The 16,315-nt window shown below is 39.6% G+C and overlaps 1 protein-coding gene across 3 annotated transcripts in view; it reads left to right on the forward strand.

Annotated features, from left to right (window-relative positions):
- The first annotated feature begins 1,292 nt into the window (after positions 1–1,292).
- The window catches only part of NEGR1 (neuronal growth regulator 1), a 626,594-nt gene continuing 611,571 nt past the window's right edge, over positions 1,293–16,315 (forward strand). The window contains exon 1 of one of the 3 annotated variants that reach the window (XM_075131735.1): positions 1,293–1,722. In XM_075131735.1, coding sequence (XP_074987836.1) covers positions 1,547–1,722 — 176 coding nt within the window. In that variant the 5' untranslated portion in view covers positions 1,293–1,546. The remainder of the gene's footprint in view (positions 1,723–16,315) is intronic. The other 2 variants (XM_075131734.1, XM_048862624.2) reach the window with 2 other exon arrangements.

Raw genomic sequence — 16,315 nt, forward strand, 5'->3', positions numbered from 1 at the left:
GGCTAAAATTATACAATTCCCAATAGACTTCTGAAAACATAATGTGGTATCAAAGTTTGACTTGAATCTAATACTTCCCACTGATGATCAAGCATATACTTTTGGCTAAATATATGTGCACCCTTGACTTAAAGAAGAGTTACTGGCAAATAGCTTTATCCCAGGAGTCAATGAAATAAACTGCATTTCAAATTCCTGAACCTGTCTACCAGTTTACTGCTCTTCCTTTTGGAATAAGAGTTGCTAGGTTTCACAATTTAATGGACACTTTTCTGAGGGGTTGAGAGGTCTATAATGCAGTCCAGTTGGACAACAGAACTGTTTGATACCAGTGGTCCATAGGTGCTCCTTCTCTAAGAATGGGAACCCTCATTGGAGGATTTCTCCCATACTCCGAGGATGGGATATTCCACTAAGGGGAGGTGCCCCATTGTTAAGGGAACTTTCTTTTCTTCTTGACTTGTCCCTCGGGGAGATGGGAGTCGCTGGTCCCTTGGGGATGCGATGTGTTTCCTGGGCGTTGGTTTCTTTTTCTCCCTAGCTCAGAGGGGAGAGGCGGGTTTGCATTCTCTCCAGCCTAGGGCAATGCAAGCTCCTTATCTAATTTAGCTAGGCATTTACAGGCGCCTCATCACTCTTCTCCTCTGCCTAGGACGGTAGATGAAGGCTAAGGTGTGGGTTCCCGAGCCCCCCTTCCACTTCACTCGTGCGCTGGGGGCCCCTTTCCCGCCCCCAAGCTGGGTTCACTGGGGGCGGGGGGCGTCTCCTGCCTGAGGAGGCTTTGGGGCTCTTCACACACAGCCCAGGGGCGCCGGAGCAGAGTTCTCCCCGCCCGCGTAAAGCCTTGGCGGGAGAAGCCCAGCTCTGGAGCCTGCTCGCGCGGTCCGGCTGCTGGCCCGGTCCCGGCGAGGCGTGCGCGCGAAGCCCCGCTGCCAGCCGCGCTGGGTCGGAACCGTCCTGGGCAGCAGTGTCGGGCGTGGCTCCCAGCCGCCGTGCAGGGCATTGCAGCTGGAACGAGTTAGTTGGTGTTTTAAAAAGCCGCTGACTAGCCAACTCGGCTGCCTCCCTCCTGCCTGCAAACGGAGGTCACTCCGCAATCACTGCCTTTAATTGCATGCCATTTATTTCCGTATTGCCATGTCGGTGGCTGTAGCACACCTCCTCCCACTGCCGCTTTGCTTTTAGCTATTTCTCGCCCCCCCCCCCGCCCAGCTCCATCACCAGTCATCAGGACAAGTTGCTAAGGAAACGGCTGCATGGCAACCGGCTCGGAGCCTGGGGGCCGTCTGCTGCTGCTGAGCCTGACGCGGCGGCGGCGGCTGCTGCTTCTTCCCCTGCTCTCAGTCTGCAGCGCGCTGCTCTCCTCGCTGGATGGTGTGCGAGCCAGCCGGGGACAGACGCGTTCCGGACTCGGCCGAAAGCGCCCAGGCGAGGCACAACCCTGCCAGTGCCTTGGCTGCCTGGCGGGAGCGAAGGCTCGTCACGCGCACCGGGGGCTGGGGATTGAGAGGAGCTGGAAGCTGAGCGGGAGCAGCCCGGAGCAGGGATGGACATGATGCTGTTGGTGCAGGGCGCTTGTTGCTCAAACCAGTGGCTGGCCGCTGTGCTCCTCAGCCTGTGCTGCTTGTTGCCCTCCTGCCTCCCAGCCGGGCAGAGTATGGACTTCCCTGGGGCAGCTGTGGACAACCTGGTGGTCAGAAAAGGGGACACGGCTGTGCTTAGGTAGGAAACCGAGCCTCTTCTTTACTTCTCTGGGCAAGTGAGTGAGAGCGTTGTGCAAAGCCATTGCCGGGCGACCGCAGGCATTTCTAACGGGCGCGTTGGTTTAGCTACCCTTAGAAGAGGAGGTTTTATTTTCACTCTGAGCATTAGAAAGATGGACGTTTTGTAACACGCTCCGGCGGCGGCTGCTTTAAAAAGAAATGAATAAATAAATAAAACAGCTCCAAGTCCAAGCAGCCCTGGTTAAGAGTAAGAGGTCCGGGAGAGGCGGTACCACTTTGAAACTAGTGCTCAGTCATTCATGCCAACTCTTCCTATTCAGGAGGGCCAGTCCCTCTGCTTCTAGGAAAGTGTATTTCTCATTTGTCCCTTTCCAGAGCCATCCCAGTATTTCCGTGGAAGTAAAAGGCGGGTCCCTATTATTCTTCCTCCCCGATAGCCCTATTTCTAGATATAGTAGAAGTTCTCAAGCGGTCTCCCTTTGCTACTTCTACTCTGTTAAGTTTGGGAAGTTTTGTTTTAATTTTTTTCCCTCTGGAATAAGTTTGCTACTTCTTCCTAAGTCTCGTTTCTCTCACTCCTTGCTGAGCCTCTGAAAGATGTAATGGCTCATCAGAGATCAGCTATAGCCCAGTTACCTCCCTAAACCGAAGCAATTGCAGAAGGAGATACTCGCAGAAGCTTATTCTGCTTTTTAAATGTAAAGTGATACTCAGCAGTGTACAGATCTCAGCAATTCTTCATAACTGCCCTACTCAGATGTTTGAACACACATTATTCAGACAACTGCTTTATTGTCATCCACTGTGCAAGTCTGTATGTGTGAGTTGTATGGTCTCAAAATACATTTGCAGATGTGTATCTTTAAATATTAACATTGGGTGTCTTTGTTTAATAACCAATGACCAGTGCATTAGTAGTTTAATTCTATGGGTGTGGTATGTAATTATATTAGGAAACTCTTAAATCCTGATCTGTGGTGGAAATCATGTCCTACTTTAAATATTTAGATTTTAACCAAACCTAGTCTAAGGACATAGATTAGCCCTTGGGTTATAAATTCAGAATCCCTACTGGGTGAATTTATGTTTTGAGACAACTATAGACAGCAAACATCTTAATACAGAAGAATTTCTAAGACTTTTAACTAAACATTAGATGGATGCAAATAATATATACCTGCCTTTTGAATAGTAAGTTTGTCAATGGAAGTTTGGAAATTCCTAGTGCTGGATAAAAATTCTACCTGATGGTTTTTAATGTCTGTTATAGAATCTGGTATTCAGACATTCCTTGCCAGTATATTGCTCAGTTGTAAAGATTGCACAGTATTATAAGTGTATATCCACTATGATTTTAGCTTTTTTGTTTCCTAATGATTAACATGAAAAGAACCATCATACAATGACAACTGCGAGTTCTAGTTTTACGCCATTAAGAGACTACATGCTTATGGTAACTCAGTTATTGCATCCCTTAATGAAGCTTGCATTCCATATGGTAGCAATATTTTTTTCCAGTCCAGCTGGCTGGTGCAAAATTTGTTTACCAGTAGTAGTGCACTGTACCTAATGTAGCTGAATCCTTCTATTTGACTCAAATTCATTAATCTTCAGTTTAAAACTGAAAACATTCAAATTTAACTTTTTGATACATTTTACTTCGTCACGATACTTTGTAGTAATTTAAAAAATCATTTTCTTGGTACTTCAGATTTGATACGAATAGGCTGAATCTTCTTGTGTTTTGTAAATCTAGACTTTAATCTGAATAGTTTTAAACCACAAACTATTTGGTTATAGACCATTTTATTTTCCTTTTTGAAGTGGCTGATTTAGGCTTCCAGATTAAAAAGTGACTTAGCCAGATACAGCTTTCATAGATTTTTCTTGGAAAATATTGCATAAGATTTCCTTGAGTGTTCTGATGTAGTATCTTCTGAGAATACAACCAGAGTCTATGCAGTGCAATTGACAGATTTTTTTATTTATAGGAATATACTGTAGTTAGACTCCTAGGTTTTCATTCTAAAACCATGAATTCACTTGCTTTGGTTTCTCTATTTTTGTCGACAGACATATTTTGCTGTTACATTTCCTATCTTTATTTTCAGAGTTTCAGATTTAAAGGTTGCAGTGAACAAGAGTTGAGGAGTTGCAGTTCCTAGCTCAGGACAGAACTCAAACAAATACTGAGTGTCATTGGTGGTTCTAGAAAATAAAAAAAAATCCAAGATTAAAAAATAAAAATTAATACAAATATTTGTGTGACTCTAAGGGTTATCTGTTGGTGGCTTACAGCTAGAATGTAGCACTACAGTATATTAAACTCTGTGAGGCCTAAAATTGTGAGTTCGCAACTCAGTACCTATGCAGCTGGATGGATTACATAAATGAAATTGGAGTTTTAAGGTCAAACAATCATTTTTATCTCATAAGTGAGAGAATATCTGTTTTGGAAGAGAATACGATTAAGGATGGAGTACACATCACTACTTACCTGTAGAACTTGGAAGCCAAAAGCAAATTTGTGCTGAAATAATATATGGGGTATTCATAGTCCCTCTATCTCAATATAAAGCATTCTTCCCACCCTTTAAAGACATAGATGACTTATTAATGAAACCCATATTTTCACATCTTTCTTATCTTTAGTAGGGTTTCTTGCTGATTGATGTTTACAGTATTACAAGTTAATGAGATAACTTTAGAGGGACAATGCACCATCGCTAAAGGAGTGCATAGAGCATTTAATGAGACTTTTGATGTAGACCTTTGCTCCTCCTGAAATTTTCCCCAGAGGATATTCATATCATAAATACACAGAAACTTTTTTTAATTAATGAAAATAAGGAATTTGTTTTTTTATTAGGTCTTAGCACTGGAAACAGTATTGCTCTGTAAATACATAGTCCAGTTTGTTCAGTGAAGTAATTAATTTGTGCAAAGAAAAAGGAGCTTCTTCCAGCTCCCCCAGACCACGGTATTTAGATTTTCTTGATATATGTACACTGTAGTACTCAAAGGTAGCTGTATAAGTGTGATTCCAAGTTGGTACTATGCATCTTTTTTTCTGTAGTGGAGCTCTGTTAGTGCTGACCATTGGTTGTGTGTGTGTGTGTGTGTGTGTTGGCTCCTCACTTAGTGTCAGATTGCTCTCTGATTGTATCTGCATTCGTTATTCCCTCCTTTGCAGGAGTGGGATCTCCAGGGAGTTACCTTTGTACTTTGCATGTTAAAATCAGAAAGCCTCTAATTAATGTATTTAAAACAGCCAATATGACTGCTGGTGTCAAGCATAAAAAGCCTTTTAAAGGAGTTAGACTCTACAAGTCATTCTCCTCACTTTTTGAGTCAGCATTTTATTAGGTGATGAGAGAGATTATGCTAATTCATTTGATTTACAGGTGTCTTGATTATCTGAGAGTCAAAGCATTTTTAATACTCTTGCTCTGAATACACTCTTGTTCAGGTTTTCAAGATTATAACATTTTTAAGTGATTTTGCCTGTGCCATTTAACTTAATTGCACATGAGAGCTAGGAATAGATTCTGCATTCAGTTTACATGTGTGCTTTCCCACTAAAGCAAATGGAGTTGCACCTGAGTAACTGGGGGCAGAATTTTGCCCTTCACTGTTGTTACAAAGCTATCCCTAGGAGCTGAAAATACTATTTAGGGTGTCCTATTGTAGTAAGCAGGTGACATATTTCAATCGATAGGGTGGGTACCAGATTCTGTGAACTGCTATGAATTCGTTCTGGACCTCTCTGCTTCTAAGTTTCCTCATCTGAAAAATGCAAAATAAATGTTTTAAGTGCGTGGAGATTTAAAGATGAAGAATACCACTAAGTATCGTAAGTAAAATAACTAGTTTGTCATTTCATTTTACAAGTGTGGAGGCGTATTAAAGAACAACAAGCACAGGTTTGTAATGTTTTTCTAATGCTAATGGAATGCCATGAAACAAAGCATTAGACAAACATACCATGGGGAACAATCCTGAACTGACGGGATGAGTTACATGCTCCCACAGGTAGGCCTCTTTCATTTTGTAATTGCATTGATTTTAAGATTTTTGAGGTTGGGATTTTGTATTCCTCTGTTCCTACAGCACCTAGCACAATATGGCTAGGCCCAATCCTGATTGGATCTAGAGCTAGGTGAAATTTTTTCACATAAATAGCTTTATTTATGCATGGGTGGCTTTTTGCTAGAAAATGCAGTCTTACTATTCAATGGGGGGGGGGGAGGGGGACGGACTTGAACTTGGTTCTCTTCTCCACCTCGTGATAGCTGAGTGCTGGGCAGAGTTGCTCTCAGTCTCTCTTGTTGAAGCTATTCTATTTTGTATAAATAACTATTCATAGGAACAGGGACTTGAACTTCAGACTCTGGCATCACAGGCGAGTGCTCCTACCACCAGATTATGGAGTTTTTCCTCTCTGGCCCAATACTTATTCAGGATATTAGGCAGAGGGGAGAATTGAACCTGGGTCTTCCACACTGGGTTAAAAGTTGTAAGGAAGGCACTGCTTTCTCCTCTGTGAGTGTACCCTTTAAAAACACCCTGAAACAAAGTATCTGAGGTCAAACAACCTGAATTATTCTAATGTAAGGTTAGAAGGGACCTCAAGAGGTCATTTAGTTCAACCCCCTACTCTGAGGTATAACCAAGAATACCTAGACCATCCCTGAGAGGCATTTGTCTAACCTGTTCTTGAAAATCTCCAGTGGTGGGCATTCCACAACTTCCCTTGGAAGCCTATTCTAGTGCTTAACTCTTCTTATAGCTAGAAAGCTTTTCCTAATATCTAACCTAAACCGCCTTGCTGCAGATTAAGCTGATTGTTCCTTAACAGTGGCATGGAGAACAACTGATTGCTGTCCTCTTTTTAACAGTTCTTAACATATTTGAAGACTTATCTGATCCCCCCCAGTCACCTTTTCTCAGGACTAAACATACCCAGATTTTTAACGTCTCCTCATAAGTCAGGTTTTCTGAAGCTTTTATCTTTTCTGTTACTCTTCTTTGGACTCTCTCCAGTTTGTCCACATCTCTCTGAAAGTGTGGTGCCCAGATCTGAAGAGTGGTACTCCAACTGAAGCCTGACCAGTGTTGAGTATAGCAGGACAATTATCTCCCATGTCTGACATATGACACTGCTGTGTTTAAAAAAAAAAAAAAAGCCAGAATATTTGCCTTTTCACAACTGCATCACATTGTTGATTTGTTCAATCTGTGATCCACTATAATTCCCAGATCTTTTCTAGCAGTATTACTTCCTAGTCAGTTGTTCCCCATTTTGCAATTGTTCATTCAATTTTTTTTCTTCCTAAGTGTAGTACCTTGCACTTGTCTTTATTGAATTTCTTCTTGTTGATTTCAGACCAATTCTCCAATTTAAGAGGTTTTGTTTGTTGGCTAATAGGACTTTTTGGTTCAAAAATCTTAAGACTTCCTTACTCAGAGCAAGCCCCCTTTAACTTCAGTAGGTATCATGTCTGAGCAGGAGGGAGTGATGCCTAATATCTACATACTTTAAATCTGGCTCTGTTTTTTTCCCCCCAAAGATTGTCTGTAATCCTGCCGCACACAGACAGACCCTTGCACCCAAACAAAGACTCACTGGACCACTATTTTTATCCAAGTCTAATTGAAAAGGAAGATGATTTTAAAAAAAAGATTAAAATAGTATTGCTATTACTCCCTCCTGTAATAATTCAAGATAACTTCTAATGATTTAGTATGATGTCATTTACAAAGAAAAGCCACCTCATTCCGGAGGGACGAATTCTACCCTGCAATGTTTGTGCACTGCTCCCATTGATGAAGTCAGCAAGACTTTGATACAAGCATCCCAGGACTGAGCATTGCATGAGAGAAAAGTGTTGTCCAAATTTTTTAAATTGCTAAAAATACTGCAAACAATCATGATTCGTTTAGAAATATATGCAAATTGTATTTATCTAATGACTCTTTTAAAGCCATTGTAAAAAGAATTGAGCAGCAAAGGTTTGGAATATGTCTGCAACATCTTAATAACAGAAACTGCAATTTTAGAAACCACATGCTTTGGGAAGGGACAAATTAAGACTAAACTGAGATTACAATGAAGATGGAGAGCTGCCTTGAATATGTTTTTGCCTCTATTTCTCCAACAATCAAATGACTCTTTCTTATATATTTGTTACTGTCAGAGCCTCCCTCTACTAGTCTCCTTGTTGCTGTACCTGCTTCCTGCCAATAAAACTGCTGGGTGCAGCTCTAGGAAATACTGGAGGGTGAATGTTGCGTATTGTAGCCAAAGATCATTCTACTGGACTTACTGCCCTGCTGATATCACTTCGGGGAAAAAACGGAGAGAGGATTTTACTCTTTTATGCACCTGACCACAATAGCCTAGTTTGCAGCTGGATTATGTATGTGGCCTTCTAGATTTTACATGTCGCAGAAAGTCTTATACATTTTGGAAAGAAGAGTCCTTAAATTGCCCATTGCTGGACATTGCAAATATAATCGCTTAAAAATATCTACATGTATGAGTATGACCACCTACAGATATGTAATTCAAAGTCTAGTTGTGACCATCCTTATTTGGATGACAATATATTTCTTCAGACCTGATCTTTCTTATTAGTTCATTAATAGAAATAACAATTATGCTGTTCTGATGTAAATTTAAACCCAGATTTTTACTTCAGGGCAACTATCCTGGATTTACACCAATGTGAGTTAGGGCAAAATTTGCTCCAAATAACTTATTTACTTTCAAACAAGTTTAAAGTGCCATTCAGTTTTTCTTTTCTTATTATCTAAAATCTAAACCTGTAATAGCCAAAAATATTAGACCTACTTTTGTACACTTATGTCAGGGGTTAGAAAAAGTAAAGATAATTTTCTCCTCTTTTCTTTTTCAAATCCAGAAGTGGATCCTTTTCAATGTAATGAGAGAATGAAATTTACAAATCACCCTATTTTAGAAAGTAGGTAGAAGTGTTTGTTTTCCTTTATAACAATGTGGGAAAACTTGTAATGAAATTCATGTTGTTAAATTGTTGGAGTACTATAAAATAACTTGATGCTTTCCAAGCAGAGAGTTAAACATAGGGTTCTTGTCTAAACTAAGAATTTTTAGATGCATGATTCCAGCTTCATTGGAAGGAGCATTGGTGGAAGCTATAACACAGATGATGTTTAAGTGGACTCAGGTGTGTGTTTTACCATGGTTATACAGGAAAATGGTTAAAAATGTATGAACCTTGTCTATATTGCAATTCCTACCAGTGCTAACACTGGAGGAGTTGTACCTCCCTAGGAATTATGAGTCTGAAAAATCCTGGTGTAGATGTAGCTGGTGAGCTTTGCCCAATGGACTGCAAAACAGCTGGCTGCAACCACCACAAATAGGCAGTTGTTAAAGGTTGTCATGTGGGTTAGGCATTCTTTCGTCTGAATGGAGATTTGTAGAGAAGCTAACTGAAGTAGATGTCAGTTATGGTCTAACCTGGCTGAGGAGTTGAGAGTTAACACCTAGCCCAAATCTGTATTAGCTCATCTCAGTGTTTGCAATAATAGTCTCCAGGTGGTTGTGCCTTGTGACTTTGGGCTGAGGTGATATTGCAGAGGACACTCGTGTCATATGACAGACACCAAGGATTATTCAAGAGGGAGCTGTTTTTCTGACTACAGAAAAGTATGGGGGGCACATTAATATATGTAGTCTCGCTGCTGTTCTCACCATCTTTGCTGAAGGTACTGTGTATATAATGTAAATTTTTCACTAGGAAACATCCTAAGATTTTAGATAAAAATTTAAAAAGGTGTGTAATCTTCATAGGACTCTAAATCCTATTGATAGTCAATGAGACTAGGTTCCCAAGTCACTTAATCACTTTTGAGAATTTTGATCTCTGGCATCAGTTTGTTTTCCAGAAAGAAACTGGCCTATAAATCTGGTAGTGTTCAGCAAAGGAGCACCAATACATATACAGGTGGAAAGCCCCTGACATATCCACCAACGTCATTAGTCCACCATCATTCCAAATGCTGAATTCCTAGTGAAGAAAATGAGAGTTTTTATAGCAGAATATGCCTCTAAATAACTGGCCTAGCATATTTTAGCTGAGATTACATGTATTATCATTAGAGTCCCCTCGATGCATGTCCACACAACTGCTGTATATATTTAAATTCTTTGCTATTTTATCTTTCCTAGTTGCTTCACATTTATTAATAGGGAATTTGCTTGACTTCTGTGCCCCTATTTGGTATCCTTCTACATTTTAGGCTCATACATTAATCTGCTGCTTGCATCTTTTCTCAGATCTTTCAGAAAATATAAATGCACTTTGCCATAGTTAGATTTGTAAAACTAAGAGGTTGCTTAAGCGAGTTTTCACATTCCAAATCTCTGCCAATTATCAGATGAGCACCTTATGGCACTTGAAAATTGTACAAGTAGTTAAACTATTCTTAATTTGCTCCACAATTATTTAGTGTAGCTATCATAAATGTTTCAGATAGTTCCTCTAAATTTTATCACAGATTAAGGAATCAGTAAGACATAAATGGTGGAATTTGATCCATTTAAGACATGCTGTTTTATATCCAAAAGAAAGGGCTTTAACATTTGTAATTACTTTCTTCTTGTCATTGTGCACAAGAGTGGACTATAACCCAAACCTTGGAGAATAGGAGATGGAAGAATCAATTCCAGGGATTCAGGCTATTTGTCCATCTGGGCCATGGCCTCCATTACTGGCTATGGAGAAGAGTATTGGATTGGCCTGCTGCTTTCACTCCCAACAGGGATGTGATTCAGTGGATCCATACATTACATGGATACCTTGGCCACACCTCTAGCACACCAACAATTCACATATACAGTGAGCTGTGGAAACCTGCCACTAGGCAGAGTGTGCCAAATCTCCCTACACAGGGACTCCTGGAGCCCCATGATTCTGAGCCTTGAATGGAGTACAAGGGATGTCCCAGGGTTAGTCTCTACGTGGCCAAATAGTTTACAGTACATCCCAGCGGTAGATTTAAGATGTAACTATGTAGAGTAGATTACAATATTTTAATCTTGAGTTGACCATTTCCTTTCAAAGATGGCATTCTGCCCTCCTGAATAGGTGCACTGACCACCTTCACCAATAATTAAAGCCACTGATTGTCGCAGCCAAGAGGGGCATGTCCTCCTTCCAGCCTCCAACTCAGGGATCAATGCATGCCATAACTCAAACAGTGAAGACCTTGCATTTGTCCCCTTGAGAGATTACTCTTCAACAGTTGAAGGAGGAGATAGTTTGGCCTGAATCTGAATGATTTTTTTCAGAAAAATACTTTAAGATGTGCACACAACTGGTGGGATTTAAATTAGCAATCAAGAGAAGAGAGCCTGGATTAATCAAGATGTCCACAATTGGAGATACATCCATTGACTGAAATTTTGCTGATAACCTTCATATTTGTCTCCTGCTTAGCCATCACATAATTAAGATTAAAAAAAAATATGACACAATTGACCAGATTCACATAAAGACTTCCACCAATGGCTCTCTAGTCATATTTCTTCTTGCTTAATCTGTAAACCAAGATGACTTGAAAAGATAAAGTTGGCAAACAGAATGCTCTTGGCTCTAGAAGAGAATAGAGAACAAAATATTGTTACACAGTCCTATACTAAGCCATTAATGGTAGCCTGTTGAAAGTACAGAGAAGTTCTTCATAGTTCTCTTAAAAACTCTGATTCTATTAGCCTTTGAGAATAGACCCTCAAAACAAGTTCTTTATCCTGACTGGAAAGGCAAACCCTCCTTTAAACCACAGGAGATAACTCATCACAGAGGCAAAATTTCCATTCCTTCAATCCCACTCCAAACATCAAATCAAGAATGTGGCCATCTGCATGAGTTGATCTTTTGAACACTTGAGACAGTCACACACCAGCTCTCTGCCTGTTAATCGAACAGTGCAGAACCCTGGGTAGCTGCCGCTCTTTAAGAATCAACCAAGCAGAAAAATGTTTCCTCATCCTCTTGGCAAAAGTTTAATTTCCTACAAAAATTTACAACTGAGTCCTCAGAACAGGCAAAATTAATGAGGCACCTGGATTTACGTGAGGAGGTATACGTAAAATAGTCCAGATAAAATGTTTAAACATCACTTTAAAATTCTCAAAAAGGTCTTGCCTTAACATGTGTCTCATATTTATTTACAGCATATGGAGAAAAAGTACCTGTGTGGCAGGCAGCTGTATTTGACAGGACCTATACTCTTGATTGGGGTGGTAGGCTATTTTCAGTTGTTCACCTGATAGAGAGAGAGCTTTCTGTGATAGTGAGCACTGCCCATTAACAAGTTCTGTGTATACACCACAACAAATAAGATACACAATTAGGCAGGGTTTAATTGTTAATGAAGCTGTTGCATTTTCATCTCCGATATATTTAGCTTGGAGAGATAAATTTTGGGGATATGTCACATATCCTATGTGGCCAACGTTTCAGATGTATGGCATCATAACTGGATACAGTTTGGTTTTTGAAGCTGCAAAGCTGAGTTAGAAATAAAAAGATAACAAGAACATGTTTTCCTTTATAAGAGGAAAAACAGTCAATCTCTCTCAAAAAAGATTTTCCCTTGGCAACAGCATATGATCTGATGGTCAAACAGGCAAACAGCTATCATTAGTCATGCATAATTAAAACAAAGAATATCCAGCTGTTAGTAGTAACAGTTTTGTCTAGGAAAAATCTAACATACAATATCCCTTGCAGAAATTGCCAATAGTTTTGTGGTTATGCAAATACAAAGTAAATATATAATGTATTTGTGTACAATATTCTGGGATGTTTTAATATTTGAATAAATAAACATATAGGAATAAGAGCTGTCTGATTTAGTATAACATCTATGATGTAGTAGTTAAATTTACATAAAAGTAATCTCATTATATAGTCAACAATATGCAAAATAATTTATTCCCTTGAGAAAACATCCATGTCGTATGTAATCTATTTTACCATTGTATTTTTACTGATCTTTCACTATGTACGTGGAAAGCGCATATTTTATTGTTTAAACTATTGTCAAAGTAGAATGCACTTTATATTTATAATAGATACTGAGAATGAAGACTTGCTTCTTAGTTGGCTACTGTACTGGGGACTCATTTTCCTCTCAGATGAATGTAAGTGGAGTTACATTCATAAAAGAACAAGGCCTCTGGTCTTTAACTTCTTGGGAACGATTAATAATTTTGTCATGTCACATGTTTTACAGACCAATCTGGACATCAGCCTTGGTTTGGATGTTCTCTTATCAGGGGATACATTTCTTTAGAAGACAGTCCCACTATCCTGAAAAAGCTAGTTTCTGATCTGTATGGTGTCTGGGGGGGTGATGCAGAAGTGTGTGCAGAACTGGAAGGAGTTTTTGTTTTTAGGGTGCTGGAGAAAGCTAGTGGGAGGCAGAAGCAGGAAACAGCTGTAAGAGAGACTGACTAACCGAGGCAGTCGTTCTTTCAGAACAGCTGCGGAAAGTTGCAGTTTCTTATTTGTAGGGGATGGGGTGTCTGTAGGCTTGCAGTACTATGGCCCAGGGAATCTACCAGACACCTTTTCTGCCAATGCAGACTTAATGTGGTTAGCTGGAATTTGCACACGGAAAACAGTTTTCACCATTCTGGAAAGAAAGAGGCAGTCAATATATGAATGAACAAGTAAAAGCTAAAAGTTCAAACATAAGCTCACTAAAGTTAATTGCAAAGCTCCCTTTGACCTTACTGGTGCAGGGCCAGGGCCTCACTGATTAAACAGAGGAAGAGATGATGGCTAGATTCTGGGGGGGAAGCATCTGTGGCAGCTACCCCCAGCAGTTGTTTCAGTGGCCAGTTTAAAGTAGTTCAGCATATATAGGGCTTGTTTTGCCATAAACCATTCCTATAGCCATGTAAATATAGCATTATGGTAGCTGTTTTAGTCCCAGGATATTAGAAAGATAAGGAGGTCATATCTTTTATTGGACCAACTTCTGTTGGTGAAAGATGAGCTCTTGCACTTACACAGTGTCTCTCGTCAGATAAAAGATATTACCTCATACACCTTCTCTCTCTCTAAATATAGCCACATGTTCAAGGCGATACGAAATGTATCTTTGTTTTTTCTATCAGTCATTGAACAAGTGTCCTTAACTTCCCCCTGGGCTCCCAATTTGTCCACCTGATACTTGACTGACAGGTAACAGCTCATGAAAGCTTATGCTCTAATAAATGTGTTAGTCTCTAAGGTGCCACAAGTACTTCTGTTCTTTTTACGGATACAGACTAACACGGCTGCTACTCTGAAACCCTTCTTGTTTGTTATTCTGTATGATATTTGACGTTTGAAGTAATAATTCCAAGGGAGAACATCCTTTGTCCACAATGAATTTAAACTTTTAAAGAAATATCAATCAGTGCTATTCTTCAGTTTCTGTCATTTGAATTATCTAAATGTTTCAAATGTAGCTATGTTTATGGATGAGTGCATTGACTACTGATTAATCTTAGACTGCACTGGTTAATGATTCAGTCTCCTGAGGGCTACAGCATCAGGAATGTTAGTAGTATTTAGAGACCCTAGGAGCACATGAGAAACAATTCCAGTTTATTACAAGTTCCTTATTAAAAAATTCTCTAAATGGATAAACAGTCTCTCAAATAGTAAAATATAATAACAGCTAGATGGGACTAAACACTTTACTATAACCGGCATATCACCCATCTCCTGCTGAGGGACTCTGGAGTGCTAATCATTGTTATAAATGTCATCCTGGCATCTCCCTGTGGGTTTCTTCCCTCCACGCACAGGTTTGCCAACACCTTTTATTCTGGGTCATGTTTATACCCACAAAGTATCATACATATGCATAAGGGTTCCAACCCCTTTTTCCTTATCCATACTTCCATCCCTCACTGATCTATGGTGCCCCATTTCTCTTTGGCTGTCCTCTTAGTTCCTTTTATTCTCACTTGCATGGTGACAGGTTTCAGAGTGGTAGCCATGTTAGTCTGTATCAGCAAATATAACGAGGAGTCCTTGTGGCACCTTAGAGACTAACAAATTTATTTGGGCATAAGCTGCAAGGTGCCACAAGGACTCCTCGTTAATTTTTATTCTCGATGTCCATCTATGATGGTACAATCAGGGGTCTTGTGGTCTAGACAGATACATTGTGGTATATTTTCCCAAACAGCATCCACTGGCATATTCTTTACAGTAATCTTGTAATTTACTGATACAGGGTTATTCCTAGGTCACATATTTATGTCAACCACCCTTAGGCCTAAGGCCTAGTACGGCTAAGTTGAAATCTTACAGACCTCAGCCTCTTGGCCTTGCATTACAGCCTTACTTTGCTTGTGTGTATATACCTAATACACACACATCATTCATAAATGCTCATCAGCATTTATACTACTGTGATCCGATCCTATTGAAACCAATCCATCATGCATTGATTATACTTAACCACAAACATAAATCCTCTATTAAATGATTAAATGAAACAACTGGCTACACAAAATATTTGGTCTCCTACTCGACTTATGCTTTTACTTCCTTGAATAATGAAGAATGAAAACAACGATAGGGCAGTGAAAATCAAATAATGTAATGTAAACAAACTTTAGACAATCACTGTTAAGTTGATGGTTCTTCATCTAGTGGTCTGACGTGACTTTAGTAACTTTTACAGTATTCCTCAGAGGACTATGGTCGATATTATAAAAATGAGTACACATGAGCATTACTAGGAATAATTTGGACACATTTAGGAAATATTAGATCACCAAGATGCTGTTCTAACTCAGAGCTCTTTTTATACTTCATTTTTTTCATATTTCTTTGTTAAATTAGGTGAAATACAAAAGCCGTGTCAGGGTTTGGAAGTCCATAATAATTATTTTTAGAATTAAAGTGCTTGCTTTTATGCCAAAGCTGTTAATTTTATGTAGAAGTTGATCATTTCTGCAAAGAGGTAAATTAAAATACTTTTCTAACTTGAATCAATTGACACGCATCACCAGTTGCATCTTCAGTGCATGTTCTAGAAAGTTGTTAGTCATTTTTAAACAGCATTTGTACATTACATGGGGGAAGCTAATTCTGGTGGCAGTAGCTGTGATAGTGATGGCTTGCTTGTGGCAATGCGAAAGAATCACAGAAGATGTCACTTTCTATTAATACTGAACAAGGAACATCATTAGAATAAGTGAAACAGTAATCTCCCTATTCCTACTCTCTCCCTCTCTTTCTGCTTTACTGTAGCGATTTCCCTAGAACCTTCCCTCCCACTTGCCTGGCTTCCTACCCTGTTCTAAAGAAGTGGTACATGTTCCCTTAGGCCTTGTCTATACAAGAAAAGTTTCACTGGTTTAGCTAAATCTATTTTAAAATCAACCTAGTTAAACCAATGCAAACCACACTTACATTGGAGTAACACTTTGTGATGCATGGCTAGAAGGGGTTAAACATCCTGGAAAATAAGTAACCCTCAAAAGACATGTAGGGAGATAATGTTTGTGTTTTTCTGTATTTACATATGTA

Source organism: Caretta caretta, chromosome 8, assembly GCF_965140235.1.
Source record: "Caretta caretta isolate rCarCar2 chromosome 8, rCarCar1.hap1, whole genome shotgun sequence".
Taxonomy (NCBI): domain Eukaryota; kingdom Metazoa; phylum Chordata; order Testudines; family Cheloniidae; genus Caretta; species Caretta caretta.